The sequence below is a fragment of the Neovison vison genome, chromosome 1 (genome assembly GCF_020171115.1).
Source record: "Neovison vison isolate M4711 chromosome 1, ASM_NN_V1, whole genome shotgun sequence".
NCBI lineage: Eukaryota > Metazoa > Chordata > Mammalia > Carnivora > Mustelidae > Neogale > Neogale vison.
In genome coordinates this window covers 210,799,610-210,826,173 of record NC_058091.1, presented here as the reverse complement: position 1 = coordinate 210,826,173, position 26,564 = coordinate 210,799,610, and the positions used below count along the sequence as shown (strand labels likewise).

The 26,564-nt window shown below is 37.6% G+C and overlaps 1 protein-coding gene across 3 annotated transcripts in view; it reads left to right on the top strand.

Moving 5' to 3' along the window:
• MSH3 (mutS homolog 3) overlaps positions 1 to 26,564 on the top strand; it is a 180,944-nt gene that overhangs the window by 30,605 nt on the left and 123,775 nt on the right. For all 3 annotated transcript variants that reach the window (XM_044266234.1, XM_044266241.1, XM_044266250.1), the window contains exons 9-10: positions 22,503 to 22,615; positions 25,217 to 25,331. In XM_044266234.1, coding sequence (XP_044122169.1) covers positions 22,503 to 22,615; positions 25,217 to 25,331 — 228 coding nt within the window. The remainder of the gene's footprint in view (positions 1 to 22,502; positions 22,616 to 25,216; positions 25,332 to 26,564) is intronic.

Here is a 26,564-nt window from a genome sequence, read left to right as displayed (position 1 = left end):
GGGTGGCTCAGTGGGTTAAAGCCTCTGCCTTCGTCTCAGGTCATGATCCCAGGGTCCTGGGATCGAGCCCCACATCGGGCTCTCTGCTCAGCAAGGAGCCTGCTTCCGCCTCTCTCTATGCCTGCTTCTCTGCCTACTTGTGATCTCTGTCTGTCAAATAAATAAATAAAATCTTAAAAAAAAAAGAGTGTTAAATATAATCCATATATGCAAATGGATAGTATTATAATATGGCAGCAACAAATAATAAAATTTTTAAAAGAAGATACCACTTGGAATAGCAACAAAAACAGTATTATTTAGGACTGTACTCACCAAAAGTAAAACAAGAAGACCTTAATGAAGAAAATTTCAAAACTTTATTTAAAGATAATAAGGAGAACTAAATAATGGAAAGAGGTATATTAAAAACATGTAATTAGTGAATCAAACCAGTGATTTTATAAATTTTTATGGTGACAGATTCCTAACTTGATATTTGAATTAAAAATGTGGGTTGATTTAACAGAAGCTCTTGGTTGTAGTGATGATGCTTATAGATATAATATTTTTGAAGGTAGAGGGGATATGACTTAAGTTAGGGAAATGTGCTAGAACATGTTATAAGGGCAGTATATGCACATTTATATGTTTCTTGTTATTTAGATTATGTGTGTTTGAGCTAAATCTAATATAAGTGGGACCATTGCTTGAATGAAATAAAGATTCAAACCAGAGTTTTAGGGAAATACAGATGATGAATTTAAGGCCTAGAAAAGTCACTTAAACTCCCTGAAGATGGATTGCTCTCCATTTTTCATGATAGCATGCCCTTTTAATTTTTTTAGAGCTTTATTTATTTATTAAAGCATGCAGGTACAGGTGTAAGTGGGTGTGAGGGGCAGAGGGAGAGGGAAAGAAGCAGACTCCCCCACTGAGTGTGGAGCCCAGCACGGGGCCCAGTCCCAGGACCTCGAGATCATGACCTGAGCCAAAATTTAGAGTCCGACAGGCTGAGCCACCCAGGCATTCCAGTAGCTTACCTTTTAAATTAAGATATTTATTCTGCCTTCAAGTTCTTGTTATTAATTTAGCTAGCAGTTAATTCTAATTGATTATTATTTTCTTAGATGTATTATTTTATCAATATCTGTATTGTAGATATTTCCAGTAGATTCTCAATTTATTGATACATCCTCTGAGTTATACATTATTATACATTCCTTCATTCTTAAGACCATCTATTGGGTGCTTGCTGTATGCTAAGTTCATTATTAGATAGTGAAGATCTGAAAATGAATCAGATCCTTACCTTTCCAATTCTTAAAGAAGGGTGGTAGTCATGGAAACAAATAACTATAATGAAAGCACTGATTGTTAAGGTCTGATAGAATGACTGGTAGCATGAAAACATCAAGCTTTGCAGGAGTTAGGCGAGGCTTCCCAGAACAATGGGCCACAATTGAGACTTGAGAATGACAGCCAGGGAGATGGAGGTGTGGAACAGTGTGGTTTTCTTAGGGAACAGAAACGAGTTTGGTCAGCCAGGGTGGACATGGCAACCCGAGACAGGACAGATGTGGGGTGTGGGGAGAAAGGTTGTGTAAAGTGAAAAAGAACCAAAGAGAGAAAGTAATATCAAGGATGGAATAGATAAAGAATTTCCTTTGAAGAAGACTGGAACAGATGGCTGGTGGCAGAAACTGTATCATAATGATCTTTTGTGTCCCCAGAACCTGTCTTAGTGGCTTGCACATAGTAGATACTTAATAAATGATCAAAGAATGATTAAACAAGTGACTTTTGGAATAAAAAGAAATGGCTATTTCCTATGTGTTTTTCTTAGGAAAAACGATTTAAGTTTTATAAATATGGAGGGATTGTTACAGTAGCTGGGAAATCATACATGTACGTGGTGATAAATGTATATTTAAGTGGCGTGGATGTAGCCAAATCATTTATTTCTTTTGTAAAGACTATGTATTAATTCCCTATCATTTTCTTCTATTATTTTTAGTCTTTAAAATTAAAAAAAAATAATAACACTTTACATTAGTTTATTTAGGCTTCTTGACATTTCCGTGGACATTCCCTTACAGAAGATACTAATGGAATCTACCTGGCTAAATTTTCCTGGACAAGAAATTATATAATATTTTAAAGATTGATATTAATGATAGCAAGGTCCCAACCTCATTTCTCACTTGAGACCTTTTCTGTGTTGTACTCATAGGAAGCCTTTTTTCTTTTTTTCTATTCTTTTTCATCTTTCTCGTTCCTTAATTCTAGAGTAGGAGATAAAGTTGACTCCTTTGTCACTGTATTTCATTATTTACTATATAATAATTTCACTTCACTATTTAGAAAATTCAGAATTAAGAAATTGCAGATTTCTTAATCTTAAATTGCAGATTGTAGTAGATGAAGTAGCAGAAAAAAAAATCTCATACACCAGAAGAAAATGTCTTTAGGAAAGCATTTATTTATTTATTTTTTCTGAAGATTTTTATTTATTTATTTGACAGATCACAATTAAGCAGAGAGTCAGGCAGAGAGAGAGGAAGGGAAGCAGGCTCTCTGCTCAGCAGAGAGCCCGATGCGGGGCTTGATCCCAGGACCCTGAGATCATGACCTGAGCCGAAGGCAGTGGCTTAACCCACTGAGCCACCCAGGGAAGGCAGAAGCTTTAACCCACTGAGCCACCCAGGCGCCCCCAGGAAAGCTTTTAAAGAGGATATTTTCTTAATAATAATCTGTTTTATATTGATTTTTTAAAAAAATATTAATTCCTTTCCTGCTAGAAATGCCATTGTATTTTCAGTATTTTTTGTTTTTCTTTTTAAAAACCAAATACAGGGGTGCCTGGGTGGTTCAGTCGTTAAGCATCAGCCTTCAGCTCAGGTCGTGATCCCAAGGTCCTGGGAATGAGCCCCGCATCGGGCTCCCTGCTCAGTGGAGAGCCTGCTTCTCCCTCTCCCTCTGCCTGCAGCTCTGCCTGCTTGTGCTCTCTCTCCGTCAAATAAATAAATGAATTTAAAAAAAAAACCAAAAACCAAATACAAAATAAGTTTTAGTAAGATTTTTTCCTTGTGATCTTTTTTTTTTTTTTTTAAGATTTTATTTATTTATTTGACAGACAGAGTTCACAAGTAGGCAGAGAGAGAGGAGGAAGCAGGCTCCCTACTGAGCAGAGAGCCCGATTCGGAGCTTGATCCCAGGAGCCTGGGATCATGACCTGAGCTGAAGGCAGAGGCTTTAACCCACTGAGCCACCCAGGTGCCCTCCTTGTGATCTTAATAAGAAAAATTGTTTTTGTATTTAAGATTTATATTATCTTGTTAATTTTGTTTTTATTGAGGTATAATTGACATAAAACATTATATTAGTTTCAGATGTACAATATCAGGATTTGATATTTATTTACAGAATGAAATGACCACCACAATAAGGCCAGTTAACATCCATCACCATGTATAGTTATATAATTTTTTTTTATGATGAGGACTTTTAAGATCTACTCTCTTAATAACTTCCAGTGTATAATACATTATCATTAACTATAGTCACCATGCTGTACATTACATCCCCAATTGATAGTTTTTAGTACATGTAGTCAGTGCTTTTAATGAGTGTGCTTGATATATATGAAATGGGTATGTTCTTATATGTGAAAATCCAGATTGTGAAACATGGTAAATGAATAGGTCAATGTTACCATATGGAAGTGTTTGCTGGGGGTGGGAGTCAAGATGGCGGAGAAGTAGCAGGCTGAGACTACTTCAGCTAGCAGGAGATCAGCTAGATAGCTTATCTAAAGATTGCAAACACCTCCAAATCCATCGGCAGATCGAAGAGAAGAAGAACAGCAATTCTAGAAACAGAAGTGTTTGCTATAGGGTTTATCGAAATTCTAAGCCTTTGTGCATTTTCATTGAGTGTAACTCCACAGGAATGTCTTTGCTTGAAAAGTATAAAGGGAGCATACATGTAATAGGCTTACTGGTAGTAGTTGAATAGGAGGAAACAGCATTTGAAGAGTCTGGAGGAATGACTTAACTGATTAATACAGAGAACCCCCAAGCTGGGTCTAGACTGCTTCAACAGAAAGTTTGAAAGCATTATGTGAGATAGGCATGATTGTTTTACTACTTCTATATGACTTTGGTAAGTATACTTATTCATTTGGGGTTGATACACTAAAACAGTAATTGCATAAAGTGTTTTAATTAAAGCATTTTATTCTGAAGTTACAAGATCACTGAGGTAGTAAGGGGCAAAGGGATCCCCAGTCCTGTTTGATGCTTCTGCTATCATTAAGGTATAACCTAATGGCAACCTAAAACACAAATATGTCCATAATTGAACTCCTAATACAGGTAGCCATCTGTCCACAGGATCAATTATTTCTTTCTTCCCTTTCCCTCTTCATAGTTCAGAAAGAGATTCCTTTTACTCTCTTTCCTTGCAGCAAAGTTTCCTTTCATAATCTGTTTTAAGTAAAAAAAACCTTGTGGCTAGCTTGGTTCACAGCCTCTCTGGGCTTATGTCTAAGCCTTTGTGGACTTAGACTTATCCCTTAGTCTTTTTAGTGACTCCTTCCTGTCAAACTGCCCCACTACAGAGAAATTTCATACTAATTTCCATTACTTTTCTTGATTACTCTGAGATTATTCTCTTATCTCTCATTTTCAGGCCAGGAATTTCTTTTCTCTCTCATCTTTAATTTTGTGGGTTCTTTTTAACCACTAGCCAAAGTTTTGATCTCTAGAGCAATAAAAGCCTGTGAAGTCCTGCTATGTTTTTTCTCTCTACCATTTTTATTCCCTCTCTGTCTCACCCCTCCTTCTGTTTTCTGTTAGGTATTTGATTTAATGTATAATTTGACTTAATGTACATAATACTGAGGTTGATAATGTTTCTCCAGGTTTGCTTGGGAGCTCCCAACAATTTAGAAAACTCAGACAAGTCCTTGGGACTGTTACCCTCAATGTTATCTTGAACTCTTTTTGTACTTTCAGTGCTGACCAACTCTTCTTGGTCGGGCTGAGCTGGACTGTGCATCTCATGAGATGGACGTGACCGCACAACACACAATGTAGTTATGCTAGGTTGCCCCTAACCCTAATAGGAAGGCTGGTAGAGAGCGAAATGCGTGAGAGGATCTGCGTTTCTTCCCTGAAGGCCATGTTGGACCATGACCATCCACAGGGTTAGTCCTTACCTGGTGGGGCTATTGAGATCAGGGTAGTGTCTTTAGGGTGCTTTGTGTCTAGCCAGGAAGGCCTGTACCTGACCCATCATGGCAGTGCATTTCGAACTGTGGTCACAGTTATTAATGAATCATGAAAACAATTTTATGGGTTGCAATTACCACTTTAAGGAATGAATTAGGATAGTGTAGGGTGGAAGATAGATGAATACACTCTATGTAAGAAGCTCAGTATTGTTTAATGAAACTTCTTCCATTTACTCTACATCCTAATCCTGTCTTTAACCCCAAAATAAGTTGCTTTGAAGAGTCCCATACTGACTTTCAGTCATTCCTGTTAACAGTAAAATATTGTATACAAATAGACATTAACTGAGTGTTTCCCTTTTCATTCTGCTTCACAAACGTTTATTGTATAATTATCATGAATCTCATTGAGATTAGAAGATCCATTCCCTTTGCCTGGTAAGGGCTACCAATCTTTTTGAGGAGCCAGCACAGACACAGATGGCTCTAGTACAAAGTAGATCAATACAGCATGTGTTAGGAAAGCAAACTGAAAACTACGAATACATGAGGAGAGAATGGAGCAGGATACTTAGTAGATATATGATGCGATCCACAAATGTGACTCACTTGTTTTTTTTTTTTTTTTGGAAGTCAAGTTGAAAGCAGGACCTTACGTTGGTTTCAGGTGGACAACGTAGTGATTTCACGAGTTTATACATCATGCTATGCTCACCCCAAGTGTAACTACCATCTCACCATGTAATACTGTTACTGCAATACCTTGAGTACGTATATGTAATTTTAAATTTTCTGGTAGCCACATGAAAAAATGAAGAGACAAGTGAATTTAATTTTGATAGTACATTTATGTAATTCAGCATACCCCAAACATCATTTTAATGTGTAATTTTTTTGCATTCTTTTTTGTACACTAATTCTTTACATTCCTTTTTACACACTAAATTTTCAAAATCTAATATGTGTTTTATACTTAGCAGCATGTCTCAGTTCTGACTAGCTACATTTCAGGGGCTCAATAGCCAGCCGCATGTGATGAATACTTATTCTATTAGACAATGCAGTTGTATAGAGTATAGGGAAACTTTATGTAAGAGAGGGCCTAGAACGATGGGTAGCATTTAACTAGACAGTGCTGGGAACAGCATTCCACAGGGAGAGAAAAGTGTAAACAAAGGTGAAATAAGAATTTGTTTAAAAAAAATATATATATATATTATATATATATATAGTGTCAGTGAAGCTCTTACTGTATATGAAGTATATTCTCTGATCATTACTCTCTCTATTTTAAAGATTTTATTTATTCATTTGACAGAGAAATCACAAGTAGGCAGAGAGGCAGGCAAGAGAGAGAGAGAGAGAGAGAGAAAGAGAAGCAGGCTCCCTGCTGAGCAGAGCCTGATGTGGAGCTTGATCCCAGGACCCTGATATTATGACCTGAGCCAAAGGCAGAGGCTTAACCCACTGAGCCACTCAGGCACCTCTCTGATCATTACTCTTACTAACTCATGTAATCTTCACAATAGCCCTTTGACATAGTTACTACCATTATATAGTAACTATATATTGTGTAAACTATAAGTTTTTATAAACATGGAAGCAGGCATTAGGCATTAGTGGTCAAGTAACATGTATGTGTATATGTATATATGTATGTAAGTATCTGTCTACCTGTGGAAAGCAGGATGATGACCCTCCAAAGATATCCACATCCCAATTTCTGGAGCCTATGAATATGTCAGGTTACATGGTAAGGGGAAATTAAGGTTGCTACTCAAGTAACTTTAAGAGGGGGAGATTGCCTTCAGTTATCCAGATGGGCCCAGTTACTCACAGGAGTCCTTTAAAAGTACAGTAGGGAAGTAGAGGGGGGGGTTAGAGTGATGGGTGATGTGGGTATTTGATACATAATCCTGGCTTTGAGACAAAGAAAGATGCCATGAGCCAAGGAACATAGCCTGCCTCTAGAAACTGGAAAAGACAAGGAACATTCTCACCAGGAACGTCCAGAAAGGAAATACTCCTGCCCAGTGAGACCAGTGTTGGAATTCTCACTTAAGTAAATGTCTGTTGTCTTAAGCCACAAAGTTTGTGGTAGTTTGTTTTAGTAGCAAAGAACAGTAATACACTGTCACTATGTGCGGGTTCTGGATAATGATATAAAATGTTCTTCTTAACCTTTTGTTCATGGGTAGCTGTTTGCAGGAATTAAGTCAGACCACTGTCTTTCTTGGATGCTCAGTTTCTCCTTCCTCATTTTTTAGAGTGAGTGGAAAATGACAGGGAGTTTGGAAGTACTGGATAAAGTGATAACTGCCCTTTGTAAGTCTGAGCAGTTTCTAGTTGCTAAGTCAGGCTATCATTTATGTATGAATTACCTTATAGCTAAGTATACTTTACAGTTTTTTATATAACTCTTAACTATCAGCCCCCAGATGTCACAAAGTTTATCTGTGGGTGATTAAATTGAGTAAGACAAGAGATTGCCCACCCATACATAATAAAATCCTACTTCTTCTGCCTTCCAGAGAACAGTGAGAACAGCTTGGCCCGCAGGTTGATTGTCATATTCTGCCTCCTTCCCACCTACTTGCAGCTACCGAGAGACAGAGATTACGTTCTGTGAGGAAAGGGCTTCCTTAGGTTAGTTCCTTGGCCCTGTGTGCATTGAAGCATATGCTCTTAGAAGGAGAGAAGCTTCTGTCTTGCTTTCTGCTTGCATATCTCCTTCCACTTTATCTTTCCTTCTGTACTAACAATGCAAAGATTTTACTTCAGGGATATGTGTTTTATTCATTCCTGTCTTTTATCCTATATACTAAAATATTACCTTTGTAAGAGTACTGATTTTTTTGTAATGCTCTGAACATGTAGATACAGAGTGTTTGTTTTTTTTTTTTTAAAGTATAATTCCAAAGTTAAATGCTGGCTCAATGTAAGACAACAGTGGAACTCATTACTTCCCTGGGGTTATGGTGATGTGAAGTGTTTGCGGGTGTCTTTATTCTAACTTCAGAAGTGGAAAATCTATGCTTTCTCTGCTTGCCTGTGCTTTGGGAGCTTAGTGAGGGCAGCCTCCTACGCTAGAATTCTCTCTCTCTCTGCTAAGATTTTATTTACTTATTTGAGAGAGCGAGAAAGAGCTAGGGAGAGATCATGAATGGGGGGAGGGACAGAGGGAGAGGGACAAGCAGACTCCCTGCTGAACAGGGAGCCTGACACGCGGGGCTCAATCCCAGGACCCTGGGATCGATCATGACCCTAGCCAAAGGCAGACGCTTAACTGACTGAGCCACCCAGGTGCCCCTGGAATTCTCTTTATGGCTTGGGGAATCTATGATTTTCCTGCTTTTATCATCAGAGGCTCTAGGCCATGCCGATTGCTCCTGAGTGATCACAGGTACCTTTTTGCCTGCTAAGCAATCCTTGTATATAAAGATCAGGAATTAGATACAAGGCAGATAAGGAGATGGTGATTGTGTTTTACAGAGAGATTTTCACTTGCAGACTTTGAGGTATTTTCAAATTTTAATTTGATTTGATGCATTTAAGTAAAAGTCATGCATGAAGGTTAAATTGATCCGTTTAATAAGCGTTTGATTTGCAAACCCATCACTTGTGTAAGGTAACCTATACCTGAGGCCAGAAGAATGGCGTACTTTCTCTTACCTGGTCTCTTGTCCCTGTCTCTGGGCCTTAGCTACAGCAGACCATTGGTATATTCTCAGCATATCATGTACAGTGACAGATTGCACAGAGTGGGGGGTCTGGCACCAGGCACTGCCTTTGAATCCTAGCTTCCTTTTTAGCTGTGGATCTTAACATTTTTGTGGCTCGATTTCCTTATTCAAAAACAGGTGTATAGGGCGCCTGGGTGGCTCAGTGAGTTAAGCCGCTGCCTTCGGCTCAGGTCATGATCTCGGGGTCCTGGGATCGAGTCCTGCATCGGGCTCTCTGCTCAGCGGGGAGCCTGCTTCCTCCTCTCTCTCTGCCTGCCTCTCTGCCTACTTGTGATCTCTCTCTGTCAAATAAATAAATAAAATCTTTAAAAAAAAAAACCAAAAAAAACAAAAACAAAAACAGGTGTATAATAATATAAGTATCTCATAAATTATAGGGAGAGTTAAGTTAGTTAATACATATACCAGGCTTAAAGCAGTCCTTAGAACATAGTATTCAGTAAATATGAGCTCTTATTTTTCATTCATCATTTATTTTTCCACTATTCTTAAGCTATTCTTAGGTTGTGCAGTGTGTTTTTCTTACATCTGTCTTGAGATTTTCTACATCCTAACGTCTTACTGCTTTTATGAAGCTGCCCTACAAGTTTTAGTTGTGGGTCTAATCTTGGCTATAATTGGAATTGCCTAAGGATATTAAATACTGATGCCTGAATTTTTAAAAAAACATTTTATTTATTTATTTGAGAGTGAGAGAGAGAGAGAGAGAGAGCACAAGTCAAGGGAAACGGCAGAAGGAGAGGGAGAGGCAAACTCTCGCTAAGCAGGGAGTCTGATGCGGGGCTTGAACCCATGATCCCGGGATCATGACCTGAACCAAAGGCAGACGCTTAACTAATTGAGACATCCAGGTGCTCCTGATGCCTGCGTTTTTGGTCTGTGCTAGAGCTGACTTGTAGAAGTTTTGAGGAGGAATTATTGTATTTCCGGGAATTTTCTGTCCAGTTGTTAGAGCCCTGGCAATTTAAGAATCAGCCATGGTGGGAATATTTACACTTTTGAAATTGGCAGATACCACCACAGCATTTCTCTCAATCTGTTTGGTATTCCTGTGATTTGTTTATAAGCCTCTCTGAATAGGTGTTGAGCCTTTTACTAGTGTAAATTAGTTTGCTCGGGCTGCCATAACAAAGACTGGATGGCTTAAAAAACAGAAATGTATTGTTTCAGGGTTCTGGAGGCCAGAAGTCCTAAATCAAGGTGTCTACAGCATTGGTTCCTTCCAAGGGCTGTGAAGGAAGGATCTTCCAGATTTCTTTCCTTGGCTTATAGACAGTTAACTTCTTCCTCTGTCTCTTTATATTGTCTTTTCTTCTCTGTGTGTCTCTATGTTTAAATGTCCCTTTTTCATAAGGACATTAGGCCTACCAAACTAAGGCCCACCCTGCAGACCTCACCTTAACTTGATTATCTCTGTAAGGACCTTATTTCCAAATAAAGTCACATTCTAAGGTGGTGGTGGTTAGGACGTCCACATTTGGATTTTAGGGGGACACAATTCCACCCATAACACCAGGCAGGGAACTTCTTTTTTCTGTTTCTCTGTTTGTTCCTGTAGTATTTACACAGTGAGGATTTGTTGACTTGAATGAAAAAGGAAACATCAGTTAACTGGTGTGTTGTCTATAATTTTTTATTCATTGTATTATGACTTTCAGATAGTTTGTTGTTGTTGTTTTTTTGAAGCCACTCTTTCTGGGCATAATATCAGAGTTAGTATTTATAGAGAAAAAACATTAGTTTAAGAAGATTAGTTATTTTAGGTTGTCTGAGGCAGGCTTGAGCTTGTTCGTGAACTCAAAAGGCATATGATCTCAGTGAAATAGTCTTGATTTTTGTCTGTTGCTGAGAAAATGCTTTTATTCATGCATGAAAAAATGAAATGAATTTCCACTGATGTGAGAATGTTTTAATGCCGTGATAGTCATCTTCAGGATTATGTAAGACCATAGAGTTCTGAGGAAAGTAGGGTTTTTGTTGTGGTTGTTGGGGTGTTGTTTTTTTTTTTTCTCAAAGGCAAATATAATGTCATATAATGATTTTGTGATATTTGTGCTTGAAAAAAAAATATTTTTAAAGATTTTATTTATTTGACAGAGATAACAAGTAGACAGAGATCACAAGTAGACAGAGAGGCAGGCAGAGAGAGAGGGGGAAGCAGACGCCCCGCCAAGCTGAGAGCCTGAGGTGGGCCTCCATCCCAGGACCCCGAGATCATAACCTGAGCCAAAGGCAGAAGCTTAACCCACTGAGTCACCCAGGTGCCGCAAAAAAAATATTTTTTGAAGCACAAGAAGTATAAATTATTTTCTAAAAATCTAGTGTTAGGATGATTGTATACAAAATAGTGGATAATGTTTATGATCATCTCAAAACATGTAAATTTGGATGTATGTTTTGAAGTTAAATATTTTTCTTTCAAAATGAGAGAATTCTCACAAATTGCTTTTTGCTAAATAAGTACTGGAATCTTATTCCAGAGGTGTATTTGAAATATGTATTTGAGGGGTACCTGGTGGCTTAGTCGGTCCAACTCTTGATTTCAGCTCAGGTCGTGATCTCAGAGTCCTGAGATCTCCATCTCCAACCCCACCTTGGTCTTCTTACTCAGCACGGAATCTGCTTGAGATTCTCTTCTATGCCCCTCCCCAGGCTCACATGCTCTGTCTCTCTTTTTCTCTCTCTCAAATAAATAAATCTTTAAAAAAAAAAAACAACCACACATTTGCACAGGAATTTGTTAGTATAATTGTTCAGCTTTTTTTATAGAAAAATTTCAGTTATGAATTGTATATTCAGTTATAAATTATAAAAGCTTTATTTTTCAACTTTAATCAAGTATAATTTATATACAATATAATTCACACATTTTTAAGTGTATGGGTCAAGTCAACTTTGACAAATATATGCATCAATATAAACACCTCCCCCCCCATTAAGATGTAGAGCATTTCCATCTTCCCAGAAAGTTCCCTGTGCCTCTTTGCAGTTATTTGCTCCCCATCTCCTGAGTCTAAGTGAATACTGATTGGATTAGACTCTTTCAGAATTTAACATCAAGGAAATCATGTGTTTTTATGTCCAGCTTCTTTTAGCATAATGCCTATGAAATTCACCCATGTTACTGTGTATCAGTGGGTTTTTTTTAAATTGTTCAGTAACATTGCTTTTTATGAGTATACCAAAATGTGTTCATCCATTCACTTGCTGAATGTTTGGGGTTTGGGCTATTTTCAGCAAAGCTGCTAAGAACATTTGTGTACTAGCTTTTTTTATGGACATATGTTTTTATTTTGGGTAAATACCTAGGGGAGTAGAATTGCTGAACTGTATGGGTAAATATGTATTTGACTGTGTAAGAGAGAGCCAAACTCATTTTCAAAGTAGTTCCCAATTTATATACTCCCACCAGAGTTGTATTTGCTCTGTCTTTGCCAGCCCTTGGTATTGCCATCTTTGAAATTTTAGCCATTATAGTTCGTGTGGTGTCTCACTTTGGTTTTAAAAAAAATTTTATTTTGGGTGACCGATGTTTTCATGGACTTAATGGCTATTCATATATCTTTTTCTTTTGTCTATTTAAAGAAATTGGGTTGCTTTTCTGACTGAGCTGTAAGAATTAGAATTCTTTCTGCATTCTGAATAAAAATCCTTTGTTTAGGTATATGTATTATGAATATTTTCTCCCAGTCTGTGGCTTGCCTTTTAATTTTCTTGATGACCTTATGAAAACAGGTTTTTAAAAAATTTCTTTTTATTTAAATTCAGTTAATTAATGTATAATGTATTGTTGGTTTCAGAGGTAGAGGTCAATGGTTCATCAGTCTTACATAATACCCACTGCTCATTACAACACATACCCTCCCCAGTGTCCATCACCCAGTTCTCCCAGTTATCCCCCTCCCCTTCAGCAACCCTCAGTTTGTTTCCTTTGATTAAGAGTCTCTTATAATTTGTCTCCCTCTCTGATTTTGTGTTACTTTATTTTTTTCTCTCTTTCCCTACAATCCACTGTTTTGTTTCTTAATTTCATATATGAGTAAGAGCATATATTGACATATCAGTATATGTGATTGACTTATTTTGCTTAGCATAATACCCTCTTGTAAATGGCAGTTTACATTTTTTTAAAAGATTTTATTTATTTATTTGACAGAGATCACAGACAAAGATTTCATTTTATTTTAAAAGATTTTATTTATTTATTTGACAGACAGAGATCACAAGTAGGCTGAGAGGCAGGCAGAGAGACAGGGGAAGGAGCCTGCTTCCCCTGTCTCTCTGCCTGCCTCTCAGCCTACTTGTGAGCAGAGAGCCTGATGTGGGGCTCAATCCCATGACCCTGAGATCATGACCTGAGCCGAAGGCAGAGGCTTAAACCACTGAGCCACCCAGGCGCTCAGACTTCATTTTTTTGATGGCTGAGTAGTATTCCATTATCTATCTATCTATCTATCTATCTCACATCTTCTTTATCCATTCATCTGTTGATAGGCATCTGGGCTCTTTTCATAGTTTGGCTGTTATGGACATTGCTGCTATAAATATTGGGGTACAGGTGTCCCAGAAGTTGTTTTTTTTCCCCCGTGTAAGTCACATTTGTCATTTTCTCCTTTTATGGTTAGTGCTTTTCATGACCTAAGCAATCTGCCTGTTTCAAGGTCACGAAGATTTTTCTCTTATGTTTTCTGCTAGAAGTTTTATAGTTTAAATTTTACTTTTGTTTCTGTTAAGTATTTTGATTTAATTTGGGGGCATGGTATGAGTAAAGGGATTGGAGTTCCTTTTTTTCCATGTAGTTACCAGTTGTTTTCACATTAGTGGTTGAAAAGACTGTTCTATCCACATTGAATTATGTTGCTGCCAAAGGCTTTATTTTGAATTTAACTTCAAAAAGTAACCTAGATTTTCATGTTCTTATAGTATGTGTTTTAGACACTGACTTTCTAGGATGTCATTTTAAAAAGTGTGGCATTTTGTTTTTTGGTCTCAAAAGCTATTTACATTTTAGAAACATAAGAGTGGTGGGGTGGGAGCTCCAGAAACCCACTGTGTCAACAGTACCCTAATAGGCCCAATTAGAGATGAATATAAAATAGATGACTGTGTGTGTGTGTGTGTGTGTGTGTATACATGTGTTTGTGTGTGTGTGAGAAAAATAAAGCTAAAGCACTTCTGGAACATCCAGGAAAGTCCATCAGTAATGTTGCAGAATTGGTACAGTCTTAAGTAATCACTTTTAGAGCTTAGTAACTTCTGTTAATTTTTCTTACGTGTAAGTTTAAAAAATAACCAGAGTATAGGTAAGACTTTCTATATCTTTTTGTTTTCTTGTCTTCGAAGACTGCCATTTAAGTGACCATTGAGTAACTTGTTTCTTCTTGTGAAACAAAAATGCTTTGTGTCTATTTAAAACCCTTTCAAGCATCAGAAATGGGTGAGATGGTATGGGGGCAGGGTGCAGTGGTTTCTGAAATCACACATGAGCTTTTCCCTCCCTTCACCTCTGTTTCCTTGGAGTGAAAAAGGTGCTCTCAGTAGCTACTGAGAATATTCCTTCTTGCTGACATGTTTTTTGCTTTGTGCTTGTCCTGTCCAATTACATCTGTTCTAAAGCTCTCTCCCTTTTATCCCTTTTCCTTTGAGTACATCACTACTCCTTTCTCTCATTCTTAAGTAGCAGTAATAGTAGTAATAATGGTGGCAGTAGCTAACAGTGTTTTAGACACTATTCTTTTTTTTTTAAATGATTTTATTAATTTATTTGACAGAGAGAGATAGCAAGAGAGGGAACACAAGCAGGGGGAGTGGGAGAGGGAGAAACAGGCTCCCCGCAGAGCAGGGAGCCCTATTCAGGGCTCAATCCCAGGACCGTGGGATCATGGCCCGAGTCAAAGGCAGACACTTAACGACTGAGCCACCCAGGTACCCCTAGACATATTTACTGACTGATTCAGTCTTCACAAACACCCTGGGAGGGAGCTGCTGTTCTTTTAATATAGATTTTATAGATGAGGAAGCTGAGGTAGAGAGATGTTAAGCCTAGGGTTCTACCACTGGGCTTTGGTCCAGACTTCCTAGCTCTGAAGCACATGCTTTCAACCACTATGTTATATGGCTGCTCAGGAAAAACACAAAAGGAAGCAACCATTCCCTTCCTTCACCCCTGTTGCTGGACTTAAAAAAGAGTCATGTTTTATAGCCTAGTTGACATATTATTTTGGTTAATATTTCATAAAATTTTCATCCTTTACAATGCATATTACAGTTTGTATTTCTATCTCTGGCAGTGAAGTTTCTAACAAAAAGCATATGTGCTTAAAACAAAGTAGCTTTATTTCTAAAGCTATTACTTTACAAACCACAGTCCCATGTGTCTGGTAGAAAGCACAGGCCTTCCTAGCATGTGGTGGTTCTTCTGGGAAAGCATCTTAGAAGAGGTGCGTCTTGGCCCTCTTCTGTATAAGAATGTGTGTAAACGGCTGGGGTTTGGTATGTGGAGATGGGTGGTAAAAAGACCGATGATTTTGATGAGGTGAAAGTTTAAGAAAGGATAGAGGTTGTAAAATGTTGCTCAAGAGAATTCATACCTAGAGAAAGTTTCCAGGGTCAGAGAAGAAGAGCTGAGAGGTCATGACTCTGGGGAGAAATGAATGGCTTCTCGAGGCCTTTAGGCTTCTGCCTCCATCCACCCCCACCCTCACATTTTCCCTTTCCTTTTGATTTCCCTTTGATTTCGCAATCCTCTTGGTTTTCCTCACCTTGTCTCAGGAAGAAGGACTCTGTCAGGTTGGCCAAGACAGTTTGGAGACCTTTTTTTTTTTTTTAAAGATTTTATTTATTTATTTGACAGAGAGAGATCACAAGTAGGCAGAGAGGCAGGCAGACAGAGAGAGAGGAGGAAGCAGGCTCCCTGCTGAGCAGAGAGCCCGATGTGGGACTTGATCCCAGGACCCTGAGATCATGACCTGAGCCGGAGGCAGCGGCTTAACCCACTGAGCCACCCAGGTGCCCCAGTTTGGAGACATTTTGATGCGTTATCTTAAGGAAAAAAAAAAGTTACATTATCTTAAAGGAAAAAAAAAAGTCACATTCACTGTAAAGGAAGAAAAGTAAAACCAAAAGTTGAAGAAAAGCTAGAGAAAGTTTTAGAAAGACCCTAAATTTTCCCAGTACAAACTTCTTATGTTAAGGTAAAACCTCTTCTTCTTTTGAAGGGCACAGCTGCCCTGAATACTGGCCTTGATTAGTTCCTGGGCCTTGGGCCTCTGTTCTGAGAACTCAAGGAGCTTGCACAGGGAATAAGGAAGTTCTCAATCCTCCCTCTCACTCCGCAACAGGCCTATCCCCTGTGGCTGGGCCTGGTGTGTTTCTCTACCTCTGCTCTCTCTAATCCTGCAGGGGCCCTAAATCTGTTTTTTCTGTTCAGTCCCCATGGCAACTTGTCTAAGATTTCATCACCTCTGCTTGGTGGGAAAGACTGGCAAGGAGGGTCCTCCTGGTCTCCAGAATCTCTGACTTGTACTCTGCCTGCCTTATCTAAAGCAGACTTATCAGCTAAAGTCAAACTTTGGGTTTTCCTTACCTTGGTTCGCTGTTGGTTGTGTGGACATGGATAGAGGTTGCCAACTTTCTTAAATTCTGTCTGTGTCGTTATGTCTATTTCCCTCTCTGGGCAGCGAAAGGTTCCTTCTTCATTTTGAAAATCTCTCATTTTGTGATGAGTTCTTACTGAATTTTTAAAATTCATGTAAGTGAATCTCATGTAAGTGAAAAGCTTGAAAGTAGGCTAGAGTCAAACTTGGCTAGACTTATTAGGAGCTCTTGTCCTCCTTGTGTTCTCTCCTTCTTGTGTTCACTTTCCTCTCACATTCCACAAGGTGGCAGAATGTCTTTAGCCACTCGGTCCCTGGACTTCCAGACTCCCAGGTTCAAGTCCTGGGAAATGGATGAACATCTCCTGGGAGCTCCTGCATCAATTTTGTAATCCATTCTTTCCTTCTCTTTCTCTTGCTCTTTTCTAATAAACAATTTTATTTTTTGAAGAGGTAGTATATTTTAGTGGTTCAAAAATGTAAAAGTATTTTAAGAATGTGGAGGGAAAAGACTTTCTTTGATCTCATTCTTTTTATTAGTGCGAAGCTCCTCATTTTGTCTTTTTTTAATGCTTTTTCTCCTGAGTTTTGTACTGCCTGATAATAGAATCTCATTTAGTGCTTTCTTTTCACTTATATTTGACTAGTATATCTGTCTAGTCAAGTTCTTTTTTCAGCTATCCTTTTATTTTTAATCTTTCTGAATTATTTTCTTCTAAGTTTCACTCCTATTTGTACCACAGAGGTTTTTTTCTCCCTCTGTAATCCAATCTGAAGTCACCTCTCTTTTAATAGGTAAGTTTGCCCCATTTACATTTGTTGTTTGGGCAGATATATTTAATGTTAATTTGTCCAAGTCATTTTATTCTCTGGTTTTATTTCTTGTGAAGAATCTTTTTGTGGCCTTTTCCCTTGCTGTTTTTGTGGCTAGGTATTCTGATATTTGTCAGGTAATGGTTGTCTTCATAATTTCACTTTCACATAATGCTCTTAGTCTTCCTATAGTTCCTTACTATACACGGTGATAAAATTAGACTAATTTTAACATAGAGACATTGTAACTCTATTACATGGCCCGTTTTATTCATTCTGGATCTCTATTGGATTCTATCCTCAGAGGAGAGAATTAATCACTCAGCCAGGAAGTTTGGAACTCAATCAGTATTTTTATTATTAGTAAGAATGCTGTCAGAAGAGGCTTTGTGAGTTTTCCTGTAGCAGATTGTCAGCCTTTTACAAGGCTCTTTTTGTCTATAAAAATTATAGTTTCTAAAGTTAGCATAGATCATAAAATTGGTAAGCTGACATTTGTTTGGTCACAATTGAATGTTAGATCAAGATCTTTGTAGGTGGTCTGTTACTCAACACCAGAGAGTCATCAGTTTTGTGTTCAAGTTGACATTAAAAGATATTATTGGGTCTGAAGTTCCTTTATTTTAGTGTGGGTTTCATACTTGTTGAGAGTTTTCTCATCATTTAATTTTTTCAAAATAATATATTTGGCAACAGAAAGGCATGTTACATATAAAAAGGTTTTTTTAAAAAATTAGAAGTCCTAATTTAAAACAGTCCAGCTTCACTTACCCCTTGTAATGACTGAGACTGCTTTCTTGACCATTGTCCTCCTGTCCAGCAGAGAAGAGTAGTCACCACCCTGAGCCCAGGGTGGGGCACAGCCTCTGTTCAGCCTCTTCTCCATTCAGGAGGCTTCAGCCCAGGCCACAGTCTCTGTAGAAGGTGGAAAGGGGAAAGCGTTTTTATAATTTTTTCTTTTTCTTTTTTTTTTTTTAAATATTTTTATTTATTTGTCAGAGAGAGAGAGAGATAGCGAGAGAGGGAACACAAGCAGGGGAATGGGAGAGGGAGAAGCAGGCTGTCTGCTGAGCAGGGAGCCCAATGTGGGGCTCAATCCCAGGACCTGGGATCATGACCTGAGTGGAAGGCAGATGCTTAACTGACTGAGGCACCCAGGTGCCCCAGTATAATTTTTTAGACTCAGGTTATTTACACAACCATAGTAGACTTCCTTGATTTTTTGGGGTTCACCTCTAACAGCACAGCTGAAACATAGACTACTGTTAGAGAAGATTTCCATTTTCTCTTTGTTCTCTTGTCCTGCAGTGACTGTCGTATCATTCCTGTTGATTATGTTTTCAGTTTCTCCTTGAATCATTCTGAAAACCCCATTGAAAATGAAAATATCCCTTCTCCCCAACTTTCTGTGAATTCAGATTTAACACATTTGGTGTGTGGGATCTATGCTCTTCCCGTGTGTTGCCGGTGACTCTGATGCAGGTCTTCCATGACATTTGTTCAAGGAAATCGAGATTGACAGTTCTGTGCTTAATGGAGAAGTTTTACTAAAATCTAGTTTGACAAAATTCTGGTTGGATATTACTCATTATGTAGACAGTGTTTCAAGTAGACATTTGTTTCAAAAGTAGTGATTTAATTTACCATAACTTTCTTCAATTAAGAAATCTGGCAAAACACAGATTTTATAACTCAACCAGTTTGTGGAAAAAATGTTTGCATGAAGATGTTCAATACACAGATTGCGGAACGAGGAGTTTAACACTCTTGTAATACTTCAGTGAAAGCCTCAAGGATAACTGACAAGTCCATTTTTATCAAATTTAATGGGTTTCTAAATCCTTATCTGCTTATCAAACAAAACATTAATTAGAACAGTAATTGAGTAACCACCTGCCTCTTGCGTTCACTCTAAGAATTTGTACAAAATTGCTGTGGAGCTCATGTAAGGTCATTCACTGCTTTTTGAGTTGCTAAATAATAACTTTGCTACAGGCTTCTAATAATCCAGGTATTAAGGGAGTCTACAGAAAGATAAAAGTTGATAAGAGATTTACAGTAGTTAGTCTGATACTCTGTCTCTGGTGGATTAAGGTGAAAAAATCCTTCTTCAGCACTGCAGATGGGAGAAAATCCTCCCTCTTAGATTTATTCCTGAATCAGCTTATGCTTGCCTTGTCTTGTAGCAGAACAGAAAAAGCCTTTGGAGCTAGGTATGCTGGCACAGATTTTCTGGGGAAACAAAACAAAACAAAACACTACGAAATCAGGCTTATAACTTTATTTAAGCAACACAGTACATCATGACAAGTATGATATATCCCAGGAATGCAAGGATGATTTATTCAGCATCAGAAAATGTGATAATACAAACCGAGGGTTGCCAGGGGTAGGGGGTAGGGAGAGGGTGGTTGGGCTATTGACACTGGGGAGGGTATGTGTTATGGTGAGTGCTGTGAAGTGTTTAGTAAACCTGATGATTCACAGACCTGTGACCCTGGGGCTAATAATACATTATATGTTAATAAAAAATAAAAAAGAAAGAAAGAAAGAAAATATGAATAATATATTAAGATATTGAGATATAAGCCATGTGATTATTTTAACACATGTAGAAAGAACATTAGATTAAGCTTTAATAATCTTTTATGACTAAAGGCTTTTCTCCCCTCAAACTGGGAAACTTACCAGACCTTAGGCCAATAAGTCATTTATTCCAAAACCTTTAGCAAGCCTCATACCTAGGAGGGAAACTTTAGAAGCCTCCCTATTATTGTCAGTAAGAAGACAGAGGATGCCTATTAGCATTACCTTTGTTGCGTACAGCCTGAATTCTTAGCCAGTAGTGTAATGAGATAAGAAAAAGAAAAGAAAAATAGATTGTAAGGGAGAGGTAAAATATGTTTTTTTTTCCCCAGGTGATATTAACACATACATAGACAATACAGCACAAGAAATTAAATTAGTCATACAGTTGCTGCATATAAAAATCAATGGGTTCTGTACACCATGATAACCCTCTAGTAAATATGTTTCTCTTCACAGTAGTATTAATTTGTAATATATCTCAGAGTGAGCACAACCAAAGAATATACAACATATTAAAGAATATTAGAGAAAATTAAAGAATATTATTGAAAAGACATAGAAAGATTGTACTATCTTTAACAATAGGGTATCTTGATTTATTAAGATATTTTTCTCTAAATTAATTCATTGTTTTATCCAGTCAAAATCCTGATAATATTAGGGTGGGTTTTTTTTAAGATTTTATTTATTTGACAGAGAGAGAGAGACAGAGAGGGAACACAAGTGCAGTGGGAGAGGGAGAAGCAGACTCCCCACTGAGCAGTGCTCAATCCCAGGACCCTGACTTGAGCCAAGGCAGACGCTTAACGACTGAGCCACCCAGGTTCCCCACAGTATTGGGTTTTCATTAATTTGACAAGATGAACCCAAAATTTATAAAGAAATCCAAAGGCGCATGATGAGCTAAGACAGTCTTGAAAAACAAGGTGTAGGGCTCGGACACATATACTGATGCCAAACCATGGATGTTAAGATAGTCTAGTCTGAATACAGAGAGCTGTATGAAAAGATCAGTGGAACAGGCTAAAGAAGCCAGTAACAGTCTCACACATATATAGAAACATGATAGGTATTGGAGGCAGCATTATGAAGTAGTAGAAAAATATGGAATGGTCTATAAATGGTGCTTTAATCTTTAATTGATAATCATATGGAAAATCAAACTGTATTTCTGACTTCATACCATCCCCTTTAATTTGAAAAACAAATATTAAAAATTCACAGAAAATATAAGAAGGAATGGAATACTTAGCAGTACTTGAAAATTAAGAGAGGTTTATCTGTCTTCATTTATAAATCTTATAATACTCAGTGCAAAAGCAAGTTATAGAAGGATAGGTGTAGTAAAGTACCACTTAACGTAAAATTTAAGACATGAAATAAAACAACATGTTGTATAAAGGTGCTAAAGTATTTTGTGAAGTATAAAAACGTATGTGGTAATAACATACACCAAATTAGAGATAGTATTTACTTTTTCAGGTGGTAGAGAGATGAATGTGACTGAGGAAGGATGTACACAGTGTTTTATTATTTATTTAATGTAGTATTTTACTGTTTTTTTTAGATAAAAATGTTCTAAGGCAACATGTCACAGATGTTAACATCAGGTGAATATCCAATAATAAAGAAATGGTTGAATAAACTATGGCTTTTACATACTATGAAATATTTTTCAGCCATTAAAAACAATTACTTGTAGATAGATCACTTTGTGTGGAGTAATTTCCAAGACTTACTGCTTATGAAGAAGGTAAGATGCAGAAAAATTTGTGTGAGGTCATCCCATTTGTATAAAACAAGGATGAGTATGAATATGTATATATATGATAAGTGCTTATGTACGAACATACAAACATGAATAAAAAAGGATTCATTCTGGGCTGTTAACATGGGTTGGGAGTGAGGTGATAGGGAAAGAGGCGGGGCAGCGGGAATGGGGAGCCAAGCGAAACAGAAAATGAGAGAGAAAACATACTACCCAGCATAGATGATATAGTTTGTTTATATACTTTACATAATCTCACCACAAACACGCGCGCGCACACACACACGCACACACACACTCATGCATGCCATTTTAAAGACCCCACAGAACTGCTTTAAATAGAGAATGAGAGTTGACCTACGGGGAATTTACTGTGTTTGAATGGGAACTGTGGTAGAACTGGACTTAGCAAAAAGATGCCATTTCAGAGAAAGATGTATTTTATTGGTAGAGTATTTAAACAAATGATGCAATTACTTTAAAATGTTGCTTTTCCAGTTTTCTCCCTTTTGTATTTATCAAAGTAATCGACCGTAATTCCAGTGAGTTCTTGATAATCACAGTGTACTACTTGGTATAAAGTACCAGTGGTAAAAGTTGTAATTACATTTTATGAAAAGGGGCTTTTTGACAGGGAAACTTTAGATCTTTTCTCTCTGTTTTTTCAACTTGGGGGAGAATAAAGGATGACTTTCTCTTTTTGGTCAGGCCAAGGCCTAAATATAGAGAGTTCAAGATTATGAATAATTATCTTTGAAATTTTCATTGTTTTCTTTCAGTATGCGGGATGATAGAATTCGAGTAGAAAGGATGGATAATGTGTATTTTGAATACAGCCATGCTTTCCAGGCGGTTACAGAGTTTTATGCAAAAGATGCACTTGACCTCCAAGGTAAATATTTTCTATGTGTTAGCCTTCATGTCCTCGAATTTAACTGAGTTGAGATTTGGATAAAGGTACAAGTTTGACTTTCAATTTAATGAAAACGAGGCAGTTAGCAATAAATAACTGGCTCAAGTGGAGGCAAGAGTTCACTTTTCTTGCACTCATCAAAAACACCCCTGCAGCTTTTTTGACATATTCATTGGAGTGTAAGGAGTTACTGGTCAACCCTCCTTTTTGCTTCTCTTAAAAAATGGCCTGTTACTTTCCTTGGAATTTTGTAGAGTATTTGGATAAATCTCCTGGATAAAGGCTAGTATTTTGTTAGGTGGCTTGCCACAATTTAAATACCAGAACATTAATGACAGGGTAGTAATATGTTAAGTAACCAGTATTTGTTGACTTGGTCTGTGCCCCTCCTTCCTGCTAGTCCAGCTTATTCTGTTAAGGTTCATTTTTATATCTTATCCCATGCTGCAAGGCTTTTACCATTAGACGGTAGATGGATCAGTCTCTCCTTGGCTGAGCCACAGACACCAATGTCTTGTTAGCATTTCTCTTGCCATCCCTTTTAATCTCATGGTGTCAAACTGAATTGAGTGTCAGAGAGGCTTACCCATTCTGATACAGTCTGCAATGTCACCAAGGGATTGTTGTCTTATGCTCAGGTAAGGACAAGACTACCATAAGCCACTCTTGACATCACATTCACTTAGGAGTCTGTGAGGTAGGAAACCAGCTTGCCTTTTTCCTCTTAGTAGGAATAGTCCTCCACAGGGTTTTCAGCCCCATAGAACCATTGAGAGCCCATCCCCAAGCCCTGCCCCCTGCCAAGTGACAGTTCAGCTGCAAAGACAGATACTTTTCAGGTTCTACCCAGACATAGAAGCCTCGTGCCACGCCAACTTCAGACTCCGTGTACACAGAGTAGGTGAACATTTCGAGAATCAGGTGTTTATAGTGCTTCTTAGTTTAGATGAGATTTACTGGTTTCAGGTCATTCTTACCATGTACAATGTTACGTTATAATACATTGACACTTCATTTTTATCAGGTTTCCTGGGGAATGGAGCTAAAAAGTTAAAGGTAAACCTCTCAAAAGGGGGAAGAGTTTTGTTAATTCGTTCTTCACACCTTGGTTTTATAAAAAGCCACAATAGAAATTAATGTATGTGGTATTACTGACTTGTAGAGGATATTTTGTAATTTTTTCTTTTATTAAAGTAATGAATGACTATTGCAAAAAAAGGTCCAAACATAGTTGTGCATAAAGGAAAAAAAATCCCTCCCCCCAAATCTTTAAGAATTTTTATAGGTACAAATCCATTTGGATAAGTGTGTGTGTGTGTGTGTGTGTGTGTGTGTGTATAAAACATACATATATACATGTATATATGTATATTATATATATATAAAATTCTGTATATTTCATATAAATTGGGTTTATTCTTTCAACTAATTTTTATTGACTGCCTATTACGTGAGGCATCATGCATATAATAAAGAATAAAAGAATAAAAAAGAATAAAAGAATAAAAAAGATAAAAATTCCTGCCCTTCTGGAGTTCACATTCTAAGGGGAAGATATATACAATAAAATAAGTTAAGTGTGTTTGAAAGTGGTATTAGGAAGAAAATAAGGCAGGGAAGAGGGAGAATCTTTGAATAGTGTGGTGAAGTAAGTCCTCACTGTGAAAATGGCTCTTGAGCAGAGATTTGAACAAAGACTGAAGGGTGTAGGGGTTAAGCCATACACACAGTTGAAGGAACAGTGTTTTAGGCAGACACAGCAGTAAGTACAACATATCTACATGCCTGTTAGGCTTAAGAAGTGAAAGGAGCCTGGGTGCTAGAACAAAGTAAGGCAGAGGCTCTGAGGAGGTGAGCTAGGAGATACAGGGGAGGTGGAAGCCAGGTTGTAGGGCCATAAGACCCCTGGCAGGACGTGAGCTGCTTCTGTCAGTGAGTTGGGGATGTTGGAGTATTTTGATAAGCACAGTAGTCTAATGGTCTTGAGTATATTTTGAAAAGGATTCTTTCAGCTGCTCTGTTGAGAATACCCTGTAGCACACAGGGATGAAGCTGAGAGAGCAGATGGTAAGCAATATTCCTGCTGAGAGATAAGAATGATTGTACAACTTTTTTTCACCCTCACTCAGCAGTATATTATAGATATTTTTCTGTGCCTGTACAGATAGCTCTAAGTCATTGTTATTAGTAGATGCATAGTAATCTGGACTTATCAAAATTTATTGAACTCTTGATGTTCAGTTAGGTTTTGGATTTTACTATTACAGGAGATGTTTCGGCTCAGTTCCTTGTACACACATCTCTGACATGCATTTGAGAGTATTTCTGGATCAGAGGGGATAGGCTTTTATATTTTGAAGAAATTGCTCTCTTGCTTTCCAGAAAATGTTTATTTCACCATCAGAAAAATACCCATTTTCCCATTACTTAGATACCTGTAATCTTCAATGTTATCCCAAAAGGCAATTTTAGGAGGTATTGTCTAAATCATTTCAGTAACCACAAACTAAACTTCATTTAACTTAAAGTTTGTTTTTCATAATGGTGAGCAATAACTTTACTATATATTCTGTATTTTAGCTTCTCAAACTTTTTCTGGCATCATTAATTTGGAGAAACCTGTGATTTGCTCTTTGGCTGCCATAATAAGATACCTCAAAGAATTTAACTTGGAAAAGGTGCTTTCCAAGCCCAAGTAAGTGATTTCTCAAAAAAAAAATAAATAAAAGGGGTGGGGGGTAGAGTTCTATTAAAAGCATTTCCTTTAAAAAAAATTCTTGTTTTTCTTTTGGCTTGAAGTTCACATGCATTCATTTAGAAATAAGAGCATCTGAGAAATTTGACATTACTACCTTTTCCTTTGGTTATTGGCGGATAAAAAGTCATCTTCTGTTTCTACTATGTGTCAACATTGAACCATAAGTCTGAATATAATATGTCTAGCCTTAGAGTGTAATTCATTCTCTCCATAATTCAGTCTATAAAACCATTTCTTAAATTGAGTTTGGTAAGTACTGTACTCAGACAAGTTCACCTACTATTGATAGAAAATCCTTTTTTTTTTTTTTAAAGATTTATTTATTTTAGAGAGAGAGATCACAAGCAGTGGGAAGGGGCAGAGGGAGAAGGAGAGAGAAAATAGCGAATCCTCAAGCAGATTCCTGATGAGTAGGACATGGGGCTCGATTCCAGGACCCTGAGATTATGTCCTGAGCTGAAATCAAGAGTCGGCCACTTAACCTGACTGAGCCACCCAGGTGCCCCTATAGAATATTCTATTTGGGAGCAAGAATGAACTGCGTGGTGCTATTGGTGAAAAATATTAAAGTAAAAATATTTATAGAAGGCTTAATTCTGTCAATTTGTATTCATATGGCTATTTAATATACAAAATACTAGAGTAGAGTTAATTGACAAGTAGTATTAAATGGATTAGGAAGTGGTATTAGAAAGCAGTCATAAAACTTCACTGCCTTTCTTATTCCTGGTTTCAGTTCTTATTTCATAGACCATAAATTTGGGGATGAGGAAGATAGCTACTACATGGCTTTTTAAAAGAGTGATTAACTTTATGGAGTTCAGAGATTTAAAACTCACAGTTGCCGTTCTAGGAAGATGTTAGTTTAAAAACCAGTGGAATAATAAAAGGTAGTGGGAGAATTTTCTTGCCTTTCTGTATTTCACCTTCAGCCCCTTGGTTTTGGCTCTGAAGAATTAACCTTTATCATTTTGATTTTTGATAAGTAAGCTGCTTCCTGTTCTGCAGAGGGAAGTGGACAGATAGGCACTATCTCACTAAAATGGTTGAATATGAATTGGGGTACAAAGAGGTGGTACTGGAATGGAGTTGTTGGGGGCGGTGCAAGAAAGGCACATCCCTTGGGAATCTTTTTGTAATGTCTTCTTTAGTGTGCCTAGTATTTAGGAT